Source organism: Triticum dicoccoides, chromosome 4B, assembly GCF_002162155.2.
Source record: "Triticum dicoccoides isolate Atlit2015 ecotype Zavitan chromosome 4B, WEW_v2.0, whole genome shotgun sequence".
Taxonomy (NCBI): Eukaryota; Viridiplantae; Streptophyta; class Magnoliopsida; order Poales; family Poaceae; genus Triticum; species Triticum dicoccoides.
The window spans coordinates 170014224-170030434 of NC_041387.1; the positions used below are offsets into that span (position 1 = coordinate 170014224).

A 16211-nucleotide genomic window follows, 5' to 3' on the forward strand; every position below is an offset into this window, starting at 1 on the left:
CAGTGGTATCCCCAACCTATCAAGGTTTAAGTCCTTGTGCTTGCATTTATTTTGAATTTATTTCAGGATTCCCCGCGATATGCTTTCAGTGGGAGGAGACGTTTCCCTTAACTACGAGAAGCCTATATCGTAAAATCTCAAAATGACATGCCGGTTCATTCTCTCGAAGGTGGTCATAGGGGTAAGATATGCATGTGTGCGTTTATAGGGTTGAGTGTATGCACGTTTATATGAACGCTTGCGTCTGTACTGTATTAAAAAAAGATGGTTTGGTTTGGTTTATCCGACTCGGCCCCACGTGTAAGCGCTGCCTCCTCTCGCTCATTTACTTTTCTCGCATCGAGAGCTCTCCCCGGAACGGCGGTGAGAAGGGACGGGCGGAGGAAAGATGCCGCACCGCGCGCGGCCGATGACGGGGCTGCTGGTGTTCATGGGCGTCAACCTCGTCCTCCTCAGCACCATCACCCCCGTCTACGACTTCGTCTGCTTCCACCCCTACTGGGACCGCAGGGTACCCCCACCCTTTCCCCGCTCATTCTTCTCCGACTGTATGCGGAAATGCCTGTGATCGTCGTTGGTTGAGACATACCCACTGGAAACTTCACTCGCCGTGCAATTCCTAGCCAGAACGAGTGCCTGTTTGGTTGGATTCTTGTTCTAGATTTGCTTATGCGCATCTGCACACCAGCTGTTTGTGGAAATGCCTAGGAGCGGTTCGATAGATGAGTTGTTTGGACTGGATGTGCTGTTTGACCAAAATGATTACACTTGAGGAGTCCTTGCCCAGTTGCATTGCGCCTCTTCCAGCCGTTCTGGAAAATTTTCCAGGGAAACTGCATCTGCACATGTTCCATGATAGACCCATCCTTGCTTCCCAACAACTGGCAATGAGAGTACTAGGATCTTGATTTATTGGATACAATTTTGAATTTTGTGTGTGTGTAATGTGTAATTTTTGTCCAAATTTGCAGAGAGAACGCCGTCAAAGGGAACGTGAAGCACTGCAAGGCAATGGTTCTCTAGAAACTGCAAAATAAACTCTACTAGGTAAATACATGCTTCCACACTTAAGAGAAAAAAAAATGCTTTTCCCCTTCATGCATCTCCTTGTACTCATAGTATGGCATCATAGGATGATTTCCGGTGAATTAACTAAACTTCAACTACACTACACTGATATTCCATGAATAAATGCCTTTTTTCGAGGTGAGAAGCGCTCATTCCTCGCATACCATTTGGTGGCAGGAAACTGGGAGATTCCACTGATGTATCCCATAGCAAATAGTCCAATAAGTGGCCACCTCATTTTCCATTGACGCAATCTTTTTCTTTTCATTCGTGCAGGTATCTGCTTACATTATTTATTAGCTTATCACATCCTGGATTGTTCATTTACGTGTGATGGAGAAAGTTTGAAGTTGCGACCAGGTTTTTCAGTGTCGATGCATCATTAGATCTTGTTTCGTGATGCTCCTGCAATGTGTGAGTTCTCTGTAATGACAAACTGAGGAACACCAGACGCAGTGAAATAATTTCTTTAAACTACACTGTTATGTTATCAACTTCTTGTATTGATCTGGTGTTACATAAGCAAAGGAAATCATCTATTTAGTTCAGACCTGTTGTAATACAAGTAAATCAAATCATCTGGCCCCACTATATACTATATGTAGTCTTGAAATTGTTGGTGAAGGCCAATCATATCTTCATCTAGTCTCCCCTCTATGTTTCTTCTCCCTCAACCACATCAGCAGAGGCTTGCACCCTCATGAATGCACCGATGACCTCTAGGGCTTGAGCACCACCAACATCTTATGTAAGTCTACAAGATGACAAAAATGTGCAGGTGGGAGACAAATCCATCTTTCTTCCCCAAATTCATGGGTATGTATGTGGATTCCAATCCAATTGATACTCCTCAGCAACTAGTAAGTAGATTATACAAATCTGTCCATGATTTTGAGCTCATGCTGAGAAGCATCTGGAAAGAGGGTTCCATTATGCACTCTGCACTGGTGGTGACTGCACATCTCCTTGTTTGAGCTAAATGCCTGTTTCACTCTAGAACTAGATCTCTCCTCTTCTTTGGGTTCGTTGGCTCGGTGCTGCCTGCTCCTTTCTTCATCATCGCCACGAATTCTGAATAATCTATCCTCCCATCCTATATGTGCAATAAAGTAAATTAATCATCGTCAACTGAGTAAACTGGCTATCAATTTAATTTTATCAGGTCCTATTTTTTGTGTGCAATTTAACTTCCGTGCATCAGATTGCGTATGTGTAATGTATACTCAATTTATACTTGCTGTCTTACATTGTCAGTGTCAGCCTCTGAGATGATCTCCTTGATCTCTTTGGCATCATACATTCCCTTCTCCTTCAAGGCTTGCTCAAGCTCATCTCTTGTTATGTACCTGCAATATTTGTGAGATAAAAGATAAGTCGTAGTAAAATACTATCTAAACTACAGAATTCAGCTACCTAGTCTGTTGATTTTGTTGCTCAGCTTACCCACTGTTATCCTTGTCGAAGAACTGGAATGCTATGTATAGGTGCTCCTCTCTATGCATCTTGTTCATGTGAACTGTCGCGGTGACAAACTCCTCGTAGTCAATCAATCCATTGCCATCTGCATCAGCCTGGAGAAATTTGAGGTACAGATGAATTTTGATGAAAAATATGTTGTGCAATGGAACCCGTGTTATTGATAGCTCGCTGAAGAGTGAAGACTCACTGCTTCCATGAGTTGCTGAATTTCATTGTCTGACAGCTTTGTGCCCTGCTTTGCTAGCCCATTCTTGAGCTCTTCGAGCGTGATTGTGCCGCTGTTATCTTTGTCGATGTTCTTGAACATCTCCTTGAGCCCCCTGATCTCCTCTTCCGATAAGCACCCAGCTATAACCTGAAAGCACACACACACCATCATGGTTGAGTGCCTGACAAACTGCAATCTAAGCATGTTTGTTCAATTCAACAGCTACGAGTAGATATGAGAAAAACAAGAGTTCCTCCTACCCTCAGCGCAGCTTTCTTGAACTGGTTCATGGCCCTGAATTGCTTGAGCCTGTTGAGAACGACATTGTCGAGCGGCGTATCGGGTGCGTCTCCGTCTTCTTTGATCCATGGGTGATCTGGCAACTCAAATCCACACAACTTTCAGGCCATGAGCTTCGTCACAAGAAGCATATGACGCATGAATCAGGTTTGGGAGAGTGCTTACTGAGGACTTGGAAGGCCGTGAGCCTCTCCTTGGGGTTGATGTTGAGCATCTTCTTGACAAGATCCTTGGCGCCAGAGGAGATGTTTGGCCATGGATCGCCGTTGAAGTCGACCTGCCCGCGTAGCACGGCGGTGAAGATGGCATTCTCGTTCTCCGCCCAGAATGGCGGGACGCCGGCGAGGAAGATGTAGAGCATGACGCCGATGCTCCAGATGTCAGCCTCGGGGCCGTAGCGCCGCTTGAGCACCTCCGGCGCGATGTAGTAGGCGCTGCCGACGATGTCCCTGAACACCTCGCCTTCCTTGAAGAAGACGGAGAGACCGAAGTCGGTGGCCTTGAGCGGCGAGTCCTCCCCTTTGCTGAGCAGGAGGAAGTTCTCCGGCTTGAGGTCCCGGTGCATCACCCCCATGCAGTGGCATGTGTGGACGATGCCGACGATGGCCCGGAGCAGGGCGGCCGCCGCCCGCTCCGTGTAGTGGCCCTTGGCGATGATCCGGTCGAAGAGCTCGCCGCCGGCGCAGAGCTCCATGACGAGGTGCACGTTGTGCTTGTCCTCGTAGGCGCCCCGGAGGTCGACGATGTTGGGCTGGCCGGAGAGGTGGTACATGATCTGTACCTCGCGCCGGACGTCCTCCACGTCCTCCTTGTTGGCCAGCTTGCGCTTGGCGATGGTCTTGCACGCCAGCTTCTCGCTGGTGGAGCGATGCGTGCAGAGGTGGGTCACGCCGAACTGGCCGCGCCCGAGCTCCTTGCCGATGGAGTAGGTGGTGCGCACGTCCTCCATGGCGCGGCCGAGCACGTCGCCCACGGGCGGCGGCGGCTTGCCCGGCTTGGCATTGGCGGCCGGCGGCGCTGCGACGCCGTTGCTGGCGGTCGACGACGATGCGACAGGCTCCACCTTTGGGGCTGCAGGCGGGGGCGGCAGCGGGTCCGAGTTGGCGTCGCCGGCGCGCCCGGCACCCTTGGCGCAGCATTGGCCCATGGCTCTCCGACGGAGACACAGGCACAGGCACAGGCATGCATGGAGAACCAGCCAAAAGAGAGACCAGCATGCACCATTTTTCGCTTTGTTTGGTTGGAAAGCCTTTGTGACAGAGAAAAAGAGGGATTTCGAGTTTGGAAGGTGTGGAGGGAATGGCGGCAACGAGCGCCGGATTCCGGATATAGCTTGCTTGCTTCCTCACTGGCTCATTTTTCCGGTCAAAATGTTTTATACCCATGGCTGTGAGTTCATGGTACGCCCTGTTGGATGGATAATGAGCAACTTCTATTCACACGGGCCAAAGGCTAATACATCTATATGTGTGATGAAATGCATGAAACCTCTTAAACAATGGGGATATATAGAAAAGAGACTATACACATCTAACACCCCACTACTCATCGTGGGTCAACAACACTGAGTTTGGAGAGAAAGAACCCATGCTGCGCTCAAGTCTGTGCCTTCATGAATAAGTCTGTCAACTGTAACTCAAAGGGCACATAGTGAAGAGCGAGAATCTCATCTTGCACAGCAGCACGCACAAAGGATGCATCCACACCGATGTGCTTGGTGAGTTCATGCTTCATCGGTTCACGCGCAATACTGATAGCACCTATACTGTCCGACAATAAGGGAGTCGATGTAGTAGTAGACACACCAAAGTCCTGAAATAACCATCGCAACCAGATAACCTCAGCAGTCAACATAGTCATTGCTCGCAACTTAGCCTCTGTACTCGAGCGAGAAACTGCAGTCTGTTTCTTTGTCTTCCAGACAATGAGAGAGCCGCCAAGAAAGACACAGTAAGCAGACAACGAGTGTCGATCAGAAGGATCACTAGCCCACATAGCATCAGAGTAGGCCTGGAGTTGGAGAGAGCTGGGGCGGGGAAAGAAAAGGCCGTGAGAGATCGTGGCACGAAGATATCATAGAACACGAAGGAGGTGACTATAGTGGATAGAGGTGGGGTCTGAAACGAACTGATTGAGAATGTGAACATGATAGGACATGTCAGGACGAGTAACAGTGAGATAGACTAGGCTCCCAACGAGGTGGCGATACTGAGTGGGATTAGGAGGAGGATCACCATCAGGCGCACGAAGCTGAATGTTGAGCTCTATATAGGAGTCACAACAGTGCGCTCGTCACCAAGAGCGGCTCTAGCAAGAAGATTCTGAATATATTTTTTCCTAGAAGATGAAGAAGTTGAAGGAAATATGTCCTAGAGGCAATAATAAAGTTATTATTTATTTCTTTAATTCATGATAAATGTTTATTATTCATGCTAGAATTGTATTAACCAGAAACTTAGTACATGTGTGAATACATAGACAAACATATAGTCCCTAGTATGCCTCTACTTGACTAGCTCGTTAATAAAAGATGGTTATGTTTCCTAACCATAGATATGTGTTGTCATTTGATGAACAGAATCACATCATTAAGAGAATGATGTGATGGACATGACCCATCCGTCAGCTTAGCATTATGATCGTGTTAGTTTCATTGCTACTGCTTTCTTCATGACATATACAAGTTCCTCAGACTATGAGATTATGCAACTCCCGAATACCGGAGGAACACTTTGTGTGCTACCAAACGTCACAACATAAATGGGTGATTATAAAGGTGCTCTACAGGTGTCTCTGAAGGTGTTTGTTAGGTTGGCATAGATCGAGATTAGGATTTGTCACTCCGTGTTTCAGAGAGGTATCTCTGGGCCCTCTCGGTAATACTCATCACTATAAGCCTGGCAAGCATTGTAACTAATTAGTTAGTTGCGGGATGAAGTATTACGGAATGAGTAAAGTGACTTGCCGGTAACGAGATTGAACTAGGTATTGAGATACCGATGATCGAATCTCGGGCAAGTAACATACCGATGACAAAGGGAACAATGTATGTTGTTATGCGGTTTGACCGATAAAGATCTTCATAGAATATGTAGGAACCAATATGAGCATCCAGGTTCCGCTATTGGTTATTGACCGGGGACGTGTCTCGGTCATGTCTACATAGTTCTCGAACCCGTAGGGTCCGCACGCTTAACGTTCGATGACGATTGGTATTATGAGTTTATGTGATATGATGTACCGAAGATTGTTCGGAGTCCCGGATTTGATCACGGACATAACGAGGAGTCTCAAAATGGTCGAGACATAAAGATTGATATATTGGATGACTATATTCGACACCGAAAGTGTTCCGGAGAAGTTTCGGATATAACCGGAGTGCCGGAAGGGTTATCGGAACCACCGGAGAAGTAATGGGCCTTATTGGGCCTAAGGGAGAGAGAGGGTCAGCCAGAGGCTGGCCGCGCCCCCCCATGGGCCTAGTCCAAATTGGACTAGGGGGAGGGGCGGCGCGCCCTCCTTCCTTCTCCTTCCCCTCCTTCCTTCTTGTCCTAGTAGGACTAGGAAAGGGGGGAGTCCTACTCCTACTAGGAGGAGGATTCCTCCCCCCTTGGCGCGCCCTAGAGGGCCGGCCGGCCTCCTCCTTGCTCCTTTATATATGGGGGCAGGGGGCACCCTAGGACACACAAGTTGACAATTGTTTTAGCCGTGTGTGGTGCCCCCCTCCACAGTTACACACCTCAGTCATATCGTTGTAGTGCTTAGGCGAAGCAGTGCGCCGATAAATTCATCATCACCGTCACCACGCCGTCTTGCTGACGGAACTCTCCCTCGACCTCAACTGGATCAAGAGTACGAGGGACGTCACCGAGCTGGACGTGTGCTAAATGCGGAGGTGCTGTACGTTCGGTGCTTGGATCGGTTGGATCACGAAGACGTTCGACTACATCAACCGCGTTAACTAAATGCTTCCGCTATCGCTCTACGAGGGTACGTGGACACACTCTCCCCTCTCATTGCTATGCATCACATATATAGATCTTGCGTGATCGTAGGAACTTTTTTGAAATTATCGAGTTCCCCAATGGTGGTATCAAGGCCAGGTCTATGCGTAGATGTTATATGCACAAGTAGAACACAATGAGTTATGGGCGATAATAGTCATACTGCTCACCAGATGTCATACTTTGATTCGACAGTACTGTTGGATGAAGCGGCTCAGACCGACATTACATGTACGCTTACGCGAGACTGGTTCTACCGATGTGCTTTGCACATAGGTGGCTAGTGAGTGTCTGTTTCTCCAACTTTAGTTGAATCAAGTGTGGCTACGCCGAGTCCTTGTTGAAGGTTAAAACAACACACTTGACGAAAAATCATTGTCGTTTTGATGCGTAGGTAAGAACGGTTCTTGCTAGAAGCCCGTAGCAGCCACGTAAAACTTGCAACAACAAAGTAGAGGACGTCTAACTTGTTTTTGCAGGGCTATCTGTGATGTGATATGGTCAAGCATGATGTGATATAAATTGTTGTATGAGATGATCATGTTTTGTAACAAAGTTATTGGCAACTGGCAGGAGCCATATGGTTGTCGCTTTATTGTATGCAATGCAATCGCCATGTAATTGTATTACTTTATCACTAAGCGGTAGCGATAGTCGTAGTAACAATAGGTGGCGAGACGACAACGATGCTACGATGGAGATCAAGGTGTCGCGCCGGTGACGTTGGAGGTCATGACGATGTCGTGGATCTAAGTCTGACAGTAGAGTGGGGGTAGGTATGGAGAGGCAAGGTCCTAGCTATGGAGAGGTTGTAAGCACAAGAGATGTACGAGTTCAGGCCCTTCTCGGAGGAAGTAAAAGCCCTACGTCTCGGAGCCCGGAGGCGGTCGAGTGGATTATGCGTATATGGATTACAAGATGCCCAACCCTTCTGCCTGTGGAGGGGTGTGGCTTATATAGAGTGCGCCAGGTCCCCAGCCAGCCCACGTAATGAAGGGTTTAAGGTGTATTAAGTCCGGGGCGTTACAGGTAACGCCCCACATAAAGTGTCTTTACTATCATAAAGTCTACTTAATTACAGGCCGTTGCAGTGCAGAGTGCTTCTTGACCTTCTGGTGGTCGAGTGAGTCTTCGTGGTCGAGTCCTTCAAGTCAGTCGAGTGAGTCCCTCGTAGGTCGACTGGAAGGTGATCTCTTCTAAGGGTGTCCTCGGGCAGGGTACTTAGATCAGGTTCGTGACCCTACCCTAGGTATGTGTCTCCATCAGACAATGCTTCGGTGATGGAGATCATGAGCACAAGATGATGATGGTCATATCATGTCACATTTGATTGCATGTGATGTTTATCCTTCATGCATCTTATTTTGCTTAGAACGTCGGTAGCATTATAAGATGATCCCTTACTAAATTTCGAGGTACAAGTGTTCTCCCTGAGTATGCACCGTTGCTATAGTTCGTCGTGCCGAGACACCACGTGATGATCGGGTGTGATAAGCTCTACGTTCACATACAATGGGTGTAAGCTAGCTTTGCACACGCAGAATACTCGGGCTAAACTTGATGAGCCTAGCATATGCATATATGGCCTCGGAACATTGAGACCGAAAGGTCGAGCGTGAATCATATAGTAGATATGATCAACATAGTGATGTTCACCATTGAAAACTACTCCATCTCACGTGATGATCGGACATGTTGATTTGGATCACATGATCACTTAGATGATTATAGGGATGTCTATCTAAGTGGGAGTTCTTAAGTAATTAATTGAACTTAAATTTATCATGAACTTAGTACCTGATAGTATTTTGTATGTCTATGTTGTTGTAGATCAATGGCTCGTGCTACCGTTGCTTTAAATTTTAATGTGTTCCTAGAGAAAGCTAAGTTGAAAGATGATGGCAGCAACTACACGGACTGGGTCCGTAACTTGAGGATTATCCTCATTGATGCACAGAAGAATTACGTCCTGGAAGCACCGCTAGGTGCCAGGCCTGCTGCAGATGCTACTGATGACATTAAGAACGTCTGGCAGAGCAAAGCTGATGACTACTCGATACTTCAGTGTGCCATGCTTTACGGCTTAGAATCGGGACTTCAAAGATGTTTTGAACGTCATGGAGCATATGAGATGTTCCAAGAGTTCAAGTTAATATTTCAAGCAAATGTCCGAGTTGAGAGATATGAAGTCTCCAACAAGTTCTACAGCTGCAAAATGGAGGAGAATAGTTCTGTTAGTGAACACATACTCAAAATGTCTGGGTATCATAATCACTTGACTCAGCTGGGAGTTGATCTTCCTGTTGATTGTGTCATTGACAGAGTTCTTCAATCATTGCCACCAAGCTATAAAGGCTTCGTGATGAACTATAATATGCAAGGGATGAACAAGACTATTCCCGAGCTCTTCGCAATGCTAAAGGCCGCGGAGGTAGAAATCAAAAAGGAGCATCAAGTGTTGATGGTCAATAAGACCATTAGTTTCAAGAAAAAGGGCAAAGGGAAAAAAGGAAACTTCAAGAAGAACGACAAAAAGGTTGCTGCTCAAGAGAAGAAACTCAAGTCTGAACCTAAGCCTGAAACTGAGTGCTTCTACTGCAAAGGGACTGGTCACTGGAAGCGGAACTGCCCCAAGTATTTGGCGGATAAGAAGGATGGCAAAGTGAAAGGTATATTTGATATACATGTTATTGATGTGTACTTAACTAATGCTCGCAGTAGCGCCTGGGTATTTGATACTGGTTCTATTGCTCATATTTGCAACTCAAAACAGGGGCTACAGATTAAGCGAAGATTGGCTAAGGACAAGGTGACGATGCGCGTGGGAAATGATTCCAATGTCGATGTGATCGCGGTCGGCACGCCACCTCTACATCTACCATCGGGATTAGTTTTGGACCTGAATAATTATTATTTGGTGCCAGCGTTGAGCATGAACATTATATCTGGATCTTATTTGATGCGAGACGGTTATTCATTTAAATCAGAGAATAATGGTTGTTCTATTTTATATGAGCAATATCTTTTATGGTCATGCACCCCTGCTGAGTGGTCTATTCCTATTAAATCTTGATAGTAGTGATACACATATTCATAGTGTTGAAGCCAAAATATTGAAGTTTAATAATGATAGTGCAACTTATTTGTGGCACTGCCATTTGGGTCATATCAATATAAAGCGCATGAAGAAACTCCATGCTGATGGACTTTTGGAATCACTTGATTATAAATCACTTGGTGCTTGTGAACCGTGCCTTATGGGCAAGATGACTAAAACTCCGTTCTCCGAAACAATGGAACGAGCTACTGACTTGTTGGAAATAATGTTGGAAATATGCCCTAGAGGCAATAATAAAAGGATTATTATTATATTTCCTTGTTCGTGATAATTGTCTTTTATTCATGCTATAATTGTATTATCCGGAAATCGTAATACACGTGTGAATATATAGACCACAATATGTCCCTAGTGAGCCTCTAGTTGACTAGCTCGTTGATCAACAGATAGTCATGGTTTCCTGACTATGGACATTGGATGTCATTGATAACGGGATCACATCATTAGGAGAATGATGTGATGGACAAGACCCAATCCTAAGCATAGCACAAGATCGTGTAGTTCGTTTGCTAGAGCTTTTCCAATGTCAAGTATCTTTTCCTTAGACCATGAGATCGTGTAACTCCCGGATACCGTAGGAGTGCTTTGGGTGTACCAAACGTCACAACGTAACTGGGTGACTATAAAGGTGCACTACAGGTATCTCCGAAAGTATCTGTTGGGTTGACACGGATCGAGACTGGGATTTGTCACTCCGTATGATGGAGAGGTATCTCTGGGCCCACTCGGTAATGCATCATCATAATGAGCTCAAAGTGACCAAGTGTCTGGTCACGGGATCATGCATTACGGTACGAGTAAAGTGACTTGCCGGTAATGAGATTGAACGAGGTATTGGGATACCGACGATCGAATCTCGGGCAAGTAACGTACCGATTGACAAAGGGAATTGTGTACGGGGTTGCTTGAATCCTCGACATCGTGGTTCATCCGATGAGATCATCGAGGAGCATGTGGGAGCCAACATGGGTATCCAGATCCTACTGTTGGTTATTGATGGGAGAGCAGTCTCGGTCATGTCTGTGTCTCCCGAACCCGTAAGGTCTACACACTTAAGGTTCGGTGACGCTAGGGTTGTAAAGATATTAGTATGCAGCAAACTGAAAGTTGTTCGGAGTCCCGGATGAGATCCCGGACGTCACGAGGAGTTTCGGAATGGTCCGGAGGTAAAGAATTATATATGGGAAGTCGAGTTTCGGCCATCGGGAAAGTTTCGGGGTTCACCGGTATTGTATCGGGACCACCGGAAGGGTCCCGGGGGTCCACTGGGTGGGGCCACCCATCCCGGAGGGCCCCATGGGCTGAAGTGGGAGGGGAACCAGCCCCTGGTGGGCTGGTGCGCCCCCCTGGGGCCCCCTCTGCGCCTAGGGTTGGGAACCCTAGGGGAGGGGGCGCCTCCACTTGCCTTGGGGGGCAAGTCTCCCCCCTTGGCCGCCTCCCCCCTAGGAGATCCCATTTCCTAGGGTCGACGCCCCCCTGGGGTCCCTATATAAAGAGGGGGGTGGGAGGGCAGCCGCACCCTGACACCTGGCGCCTCCCTTCCCCCCTTGCTACACCTCTTCCTCCTGTAGTCGCTTGGCGAAGCCCTGCCGGATCCCTGCTGCATCCACCACCACGCCGTCGTGCTGCTGGATCTTCATCAACCTCTCCTTCCCCCTTGCTGGATCAAGAAGGAGGCGACGTCACGCTGACCGTACGTGTGTTGAACGCGGAGGTGCCGTCCGTTTGGTGCTAGGATCTCCGGTGATTTGGATCACGACGAGTACGACTCCCTCAACCCCGTTCTCTTGAACGCTTCCGCTCGCGATCTACAAGGGTATGTAGATGCACTCCTATCTCTCGTTGCTAGATGAACTCATAGATTGATCTTGGTGAACGTAGGAAAAAATTTATTTTATGCAACGTTCCCCAACAAATAATACATAGCAATGTATGCGGTCCAATGAGTATTGATGCTCGTGGTGGGTATCGTTATTTTCTTACCTTCACAGATGATTTGAGCAGATATGGTTATATCTACTTAATGAATCATAAGTATGAAACATTTGAAAAGTACAAAGAATTTCAGAGTGAAGTGGAAAATCATCGTAACAAGAAAATAAAGTTTCTATGATCTGATCGTGGAGGAGAATATTTGAGTTACGAGTTTGGTCTTCATTTGAAACAACATGGGATAGTTTCACAATTAACGCCACCTAGAACACCACAGCGAAATGGTGTGTCCAAACATCATAACCATACTTTATTAGATATGGTGCGATCTATGATGTCTCTTACTGATTTACCGCTATCGTTTTGGGGTTATGCTTTAGAGATGGCTGCATTCACTTTAAATAGGGCACCATCAAAATCCGTTGAGATGACGCCTTATGAACTGTGGTTTGGCAAGAAACCAAAGTTGTCGTTTCTTAAAGTTTGGGGCTGCGATGCTTATGTGAAAAAGCTTCAACCTGATAAGCTCGAACCCAAATCGGAGAAGATACCCAAAAGAAACTATTGGGTACACCTTCTATCATAGATCCGAAGGCAAAATCTTTGTTGCTAAGAATGGATCCTTTCTAGAGAAGGAGTTTCTCTCGAAAGAAGTGAGTGGGAGGAAAGTAGAACTTGATGAGGTAACTGTACCTTCTCCCTTATTGGAAAGTAGTTCATCACAAAAATCAGTTCTAGTGATTCCTACACCAATTAGTGAGGAAGCTAATGATGATGATCATGAAGCTTCAGATCAAGTTACTACCGAACCTCGTAGGTCTTCCAGAGTAAGATCCACACCAGAGTGGTACGGTAATCCTGTTCTGGAAGTCATGTTACTAGACCATGATGAACCTACGAACTATGAGGATGCGATGATGAGCCCAGATTCCGCGAAATGGCTTGAGGCCATGAAATCTCAGATGGAATCCATGTATGAGAACAAAGTGTGGACTTTGGTGGAATTGCCCGATGATCGGCAAGCCATGGAAAATAAATGGATCTTTAAGAAGAAGACCGACGCAGATGGTAATGTTATTGTTTACAAAGCTCGACTTGTTGCGAAAGGTTTTCGACAATTTCAAGGAGTTGACTACGATGATACTTTCTCACCCGTAGCGATGCTTAAGTCTGTCCGAATCATGTTAGCAGTTGTTCAATTTTATGATTATGAAATTTGGCAAATGGATGTCAAAACTGCATTCCTGAATGGATTTCTGGAAGAAGAGTTGTATATGATGCAATCGGAAGGTTTTGTCGATCCAAAGGGTGCTAATAAAGTGTGCAAGCTCTAGCGATCCATTTATGGACTGGTTCAAGCCTCTCAGAGTTCGAATAAACGCTTTGATAGTGTGATCAAAGCATATCGTTTTATACATACTTTTGGAGAATCCTGTATTTACAAGAAAGTGAGTGGGAGCTCTGTAGCATTTCTAGTCTTATATGTAGATGACATATTGTTGATTAGAAATGATATAGAATTTCTGGATAGCATAAAGGGATACATGAATAAGAGTTTTTCTATGAAAGACCTCAAAGAAGCTGCTTACATATTGGGCATCAAGATCTATAGAGATAGATCAAGACGCTTAATTAGACTTTCACAAAGCACATACCTTGATAAAGTTTTGAAGAAGTTCAAAATGGATCAGTCAAAGAAAGGGTTCTTGCCTGTGTTACAAGGTGTGAAGTTGAGTCAGACTCAATGCCCGACCACTGCAGAAGATAGAGAGAAAATGAAAGTCATTCCCTATCCTTCAGCCATAGGTTCTATCATGTATGCAATATTGTGTACCAGACCTGATGTATGTCTTGCTATAAGCATAGCAGGGAGGTACCAAAGTAATCCCGGACTGGAGCACTGGACATCGGTCAAGAACATCCTGAAATACCTGAAAAGGACTAAGGATATGTTTCTCGTTTATGGAGGTGAAAAAGAGCTCGTTGTAAATGGTTACGTCGATGCAAGCTTTGACACTGATCCGGATGACTCTAAGTCACAAACCGGATACATATTTTTATTGAATGGAGGAGCTGTCAGTTGGTGCAGTTCCAAGCAGAGCGTCATGGCAGGATCTACGTGTGAAGCGGAGTACATTGCTGCTTCGGAAGCAGCAGATGAAGGAGTTTGGATGAAGGAGTTCATATCCGATCAAGGTGTCATACCTAGTGCATCAGGTCCAATGAAAATCTTTTGTGACAATACTGGTGCAATTGCCTTGGCAAAGGAATCCAGATTTCACAAGAGAACCAAGCACATCAAGAGACGCTTCAATTCCATCCGTCATCAAGTGTCTGAAGGGGACATAGAGATTTGCAAGATACACATGGATCTGAATGTTGCAGACCCGTTGACTAAGCCTCTTCCATGAGCAAAACATGATCAACACCAAAGCTCCATGGGTGTTAGAATCATTACTATGTAATCTAGATTATTGACTCTAGTGCAAGTGGCAGACTAAAGGAAATATGCCCTAGAGGCAATAATAAAGTTATTATTTATTTCCTTAATTCATGATAAATGTTTATTATTCATGCTAGAATTGTATTAATCAGAAACTTAGTACATGTGTGAATACATAGACAAAACATATAGTCCCTAGTATGCCTCTACTTGATTAGCTCGTTAATCAAAGGTGGTTATGTTTCCTAACCATAGACATGTGTTGTCATTTGATGAATGGGATCACATCATTAGGAGAATGATGTGATGGACATGACCCATCCGTTAGCTTAGCATTATGATCGTGTTAGTTTCATTGCTACTGCTTTCTTCATGACATATACAAGTTCCTCAAACTATGATATTATGAAACTCCTGAATACCGGAGGAACACTTTGTGTGCTACCAAACATCACAACGTAAATGGGTGATTATAAAGGTGCTCTACAGGTGTCTCCGAAGGTGTTTGTTGGGTTGGCATAGATCGAGATTAGGATTTGTCACTCCGTGTTTCAGAGAGGTATCTCTGGGCCCTCTCGGTAATACTCGTCACTATAAGCCTTGCAAGCATTGTAAATAATGGGTTGGCATAGACTCAGAGTGCACTAGTCACAATTTCTCTGGCTAATCAAGCACCTACTCTCTTGGTTGAGGTCTTGAGGAAGCTATCTGTTCTGCCTGAGAGGTTTAATGAGATGAAGCGATCATCCGCAAGAGCTGGCGCTGTAACAGCCTTGAGCCGGGCCAAAGCATGGCTACGAGAGCTAGACCCGGCCGATATATCCATTGGGTACCCAAGCTTGAAAGAGATGGCACTCCTTTTGACAAGAAGGACTTCACCGCCTGTGTGAAGGAAATACGTCCCCTGGCCAGTCTGATTGCCAATGAGACAGACCTGTCAAGATATCAACCAACTTATGACATGAAAAATCAGAACTGCCGACGCCGGCTTAAAGTGATGGATCTGATTCCCCCAATTCGTAAGCACACTTTTGCTCCTGAAGTTGACCCGTCCGAGCTTATAGATGATGAAGCTGAATTCCAAGCCTTGAGTGGCATTGACTGGTCATCACCAAACTTCCAGGAAGCAGAGGAGGACGACGAAGCGGAGAAGGATGATCCAGAAGCTTCAAGCCACCAAGGCCAAGAAGATTGATTTGCCGAGTGGTTCATGTATTTGATCTTCTAAAAAACACTTAACCATTTTGGCTCCTTGAGTCATGTAATAGGCTAGCAAAAACTTTGCTATGCTGTGCCATCGTGCATGTTGATGTTTTGCCCAACGCTATTTGAGCCGCCACTTGATAAGTATCCTTTTACACTTATCATGACGTTTGACGTGTGCAGATGACACTTAGGATTATCCTGCACACAAGTAAATCACAAGAGCCCTGGCGGTTTACCGCAGGGCGGGTCATAATACCCATATAAAGTTGCTGATGTTTTAGAACAGTTTATAGACAGGGCTGGTTTAGTCATAATTAGATATAATCATAACAAAAAAATAGCATACATGTGATATTGAATCGTACTGCCGGCTTATGATACATGTGCAGTAAGGGTGATAACCGGAAACTTAGAAGCCAATACTTCTAAATATTTAATATTATCATATACTGG

At 45.7% G+C, this 16211-nt stretch overlaps 2 protein-coding genes across 2 annotated transcripts; one reads left to right on the forward strand and one right to left on the reverse strand.

Moving 5' to 3' along the window:
• The first annotated feature begins 304 nt into the window (after positions 1 to 304).
• On the forward strand, positions 305 to 1562 carry LOC119295596. The gene is made up of 3 exons (XM_037574030.1): positions 305 to 511; positions 972 to 1047; positions 1345 to 1562. The coding sequence occupies exons 1-2, from the start codon at positions 389 to 391 to the stop codon at positions 1035 to 1037; spliced, it is 189 nt and encodes a 62-aa protein (XP_037429927.1). The 5' UTR covers positions 305 to 388; the 3' UTR covers positions 1038 to 1047; positions 1345 to 1562.
• A 187-nt stretch (positions 1563 to 1749) lies between these two features.
• Positions 1750 to 4238, reverse strand: LOC119295595 (calcium-dependent protein kinase 25-like). The gene is made up of 6 exons (XM_037574029.1): positions 3221 to 4238; positions 3016 to 3131; positions 2735 to 2902; positions 2512 to 2639; positions 2315 to 2414; positions 1750 to 2161 (listed from the first exon to the last, which is right to left on the reverse strand). The coding sequence occupies exons 1-6, from the start codon at positions 4200 to 4202 to the stop codon at positions 2057 to 2059; spliced, it is 1599 nt and encodes a 532-aa protein (XP_037429926.1). The 5' UTR covers positions 4203 to 4238; the 3' UTR covers positions 1750 to 2056.
• Between the last annotated feature and the right edge of the window lie 11973 nt (positions 4239 to 16211).

What these genes read in the sequence shown, in the direction of transcription:
- LOC119295596 (XM_037574030.1), top strand. Translation starts at nt 389, where the DNA reads ATGCCGCACCGCGCGCGGCCGATGACGGGGCTGCTGGTGTTCATGGGC. An exon ending in ACCCCTACTGGGACCGCAGG is followed by an intron (nt 512 to 971) that starts GTACCCCCACCC and finishes CCAAATTTGCAG; the next exon opens with AGAGAACGCCGTCAAAGGGA.
- LOC119295595 (XM_037574029.1), bottom strand. Translation starts at nt 4,202, where the DNA reads ATGGGCCAATGCTGCGCCAAGGGTGCCGGGCGCGCCGGCGACGCCAAC. An exon ending in TTCAGCAACTCATGGAAGCA is followed by an intron (nt 2,640 to 2,734) that starts GTGAGTCTTCAC and finishes AAATTTCTCCAG; the next exon opens with GCTGATGCAGATGGCAATGG. An exon ending in TTCGACAAGGATAACAGTGG is followed by an intron (nt 2,415 to 2,511) that starts GTAAGCTGAGCA and finishes CAAATATTGCAG; the next exon opens with GTACATAACAAGAGATGAGC.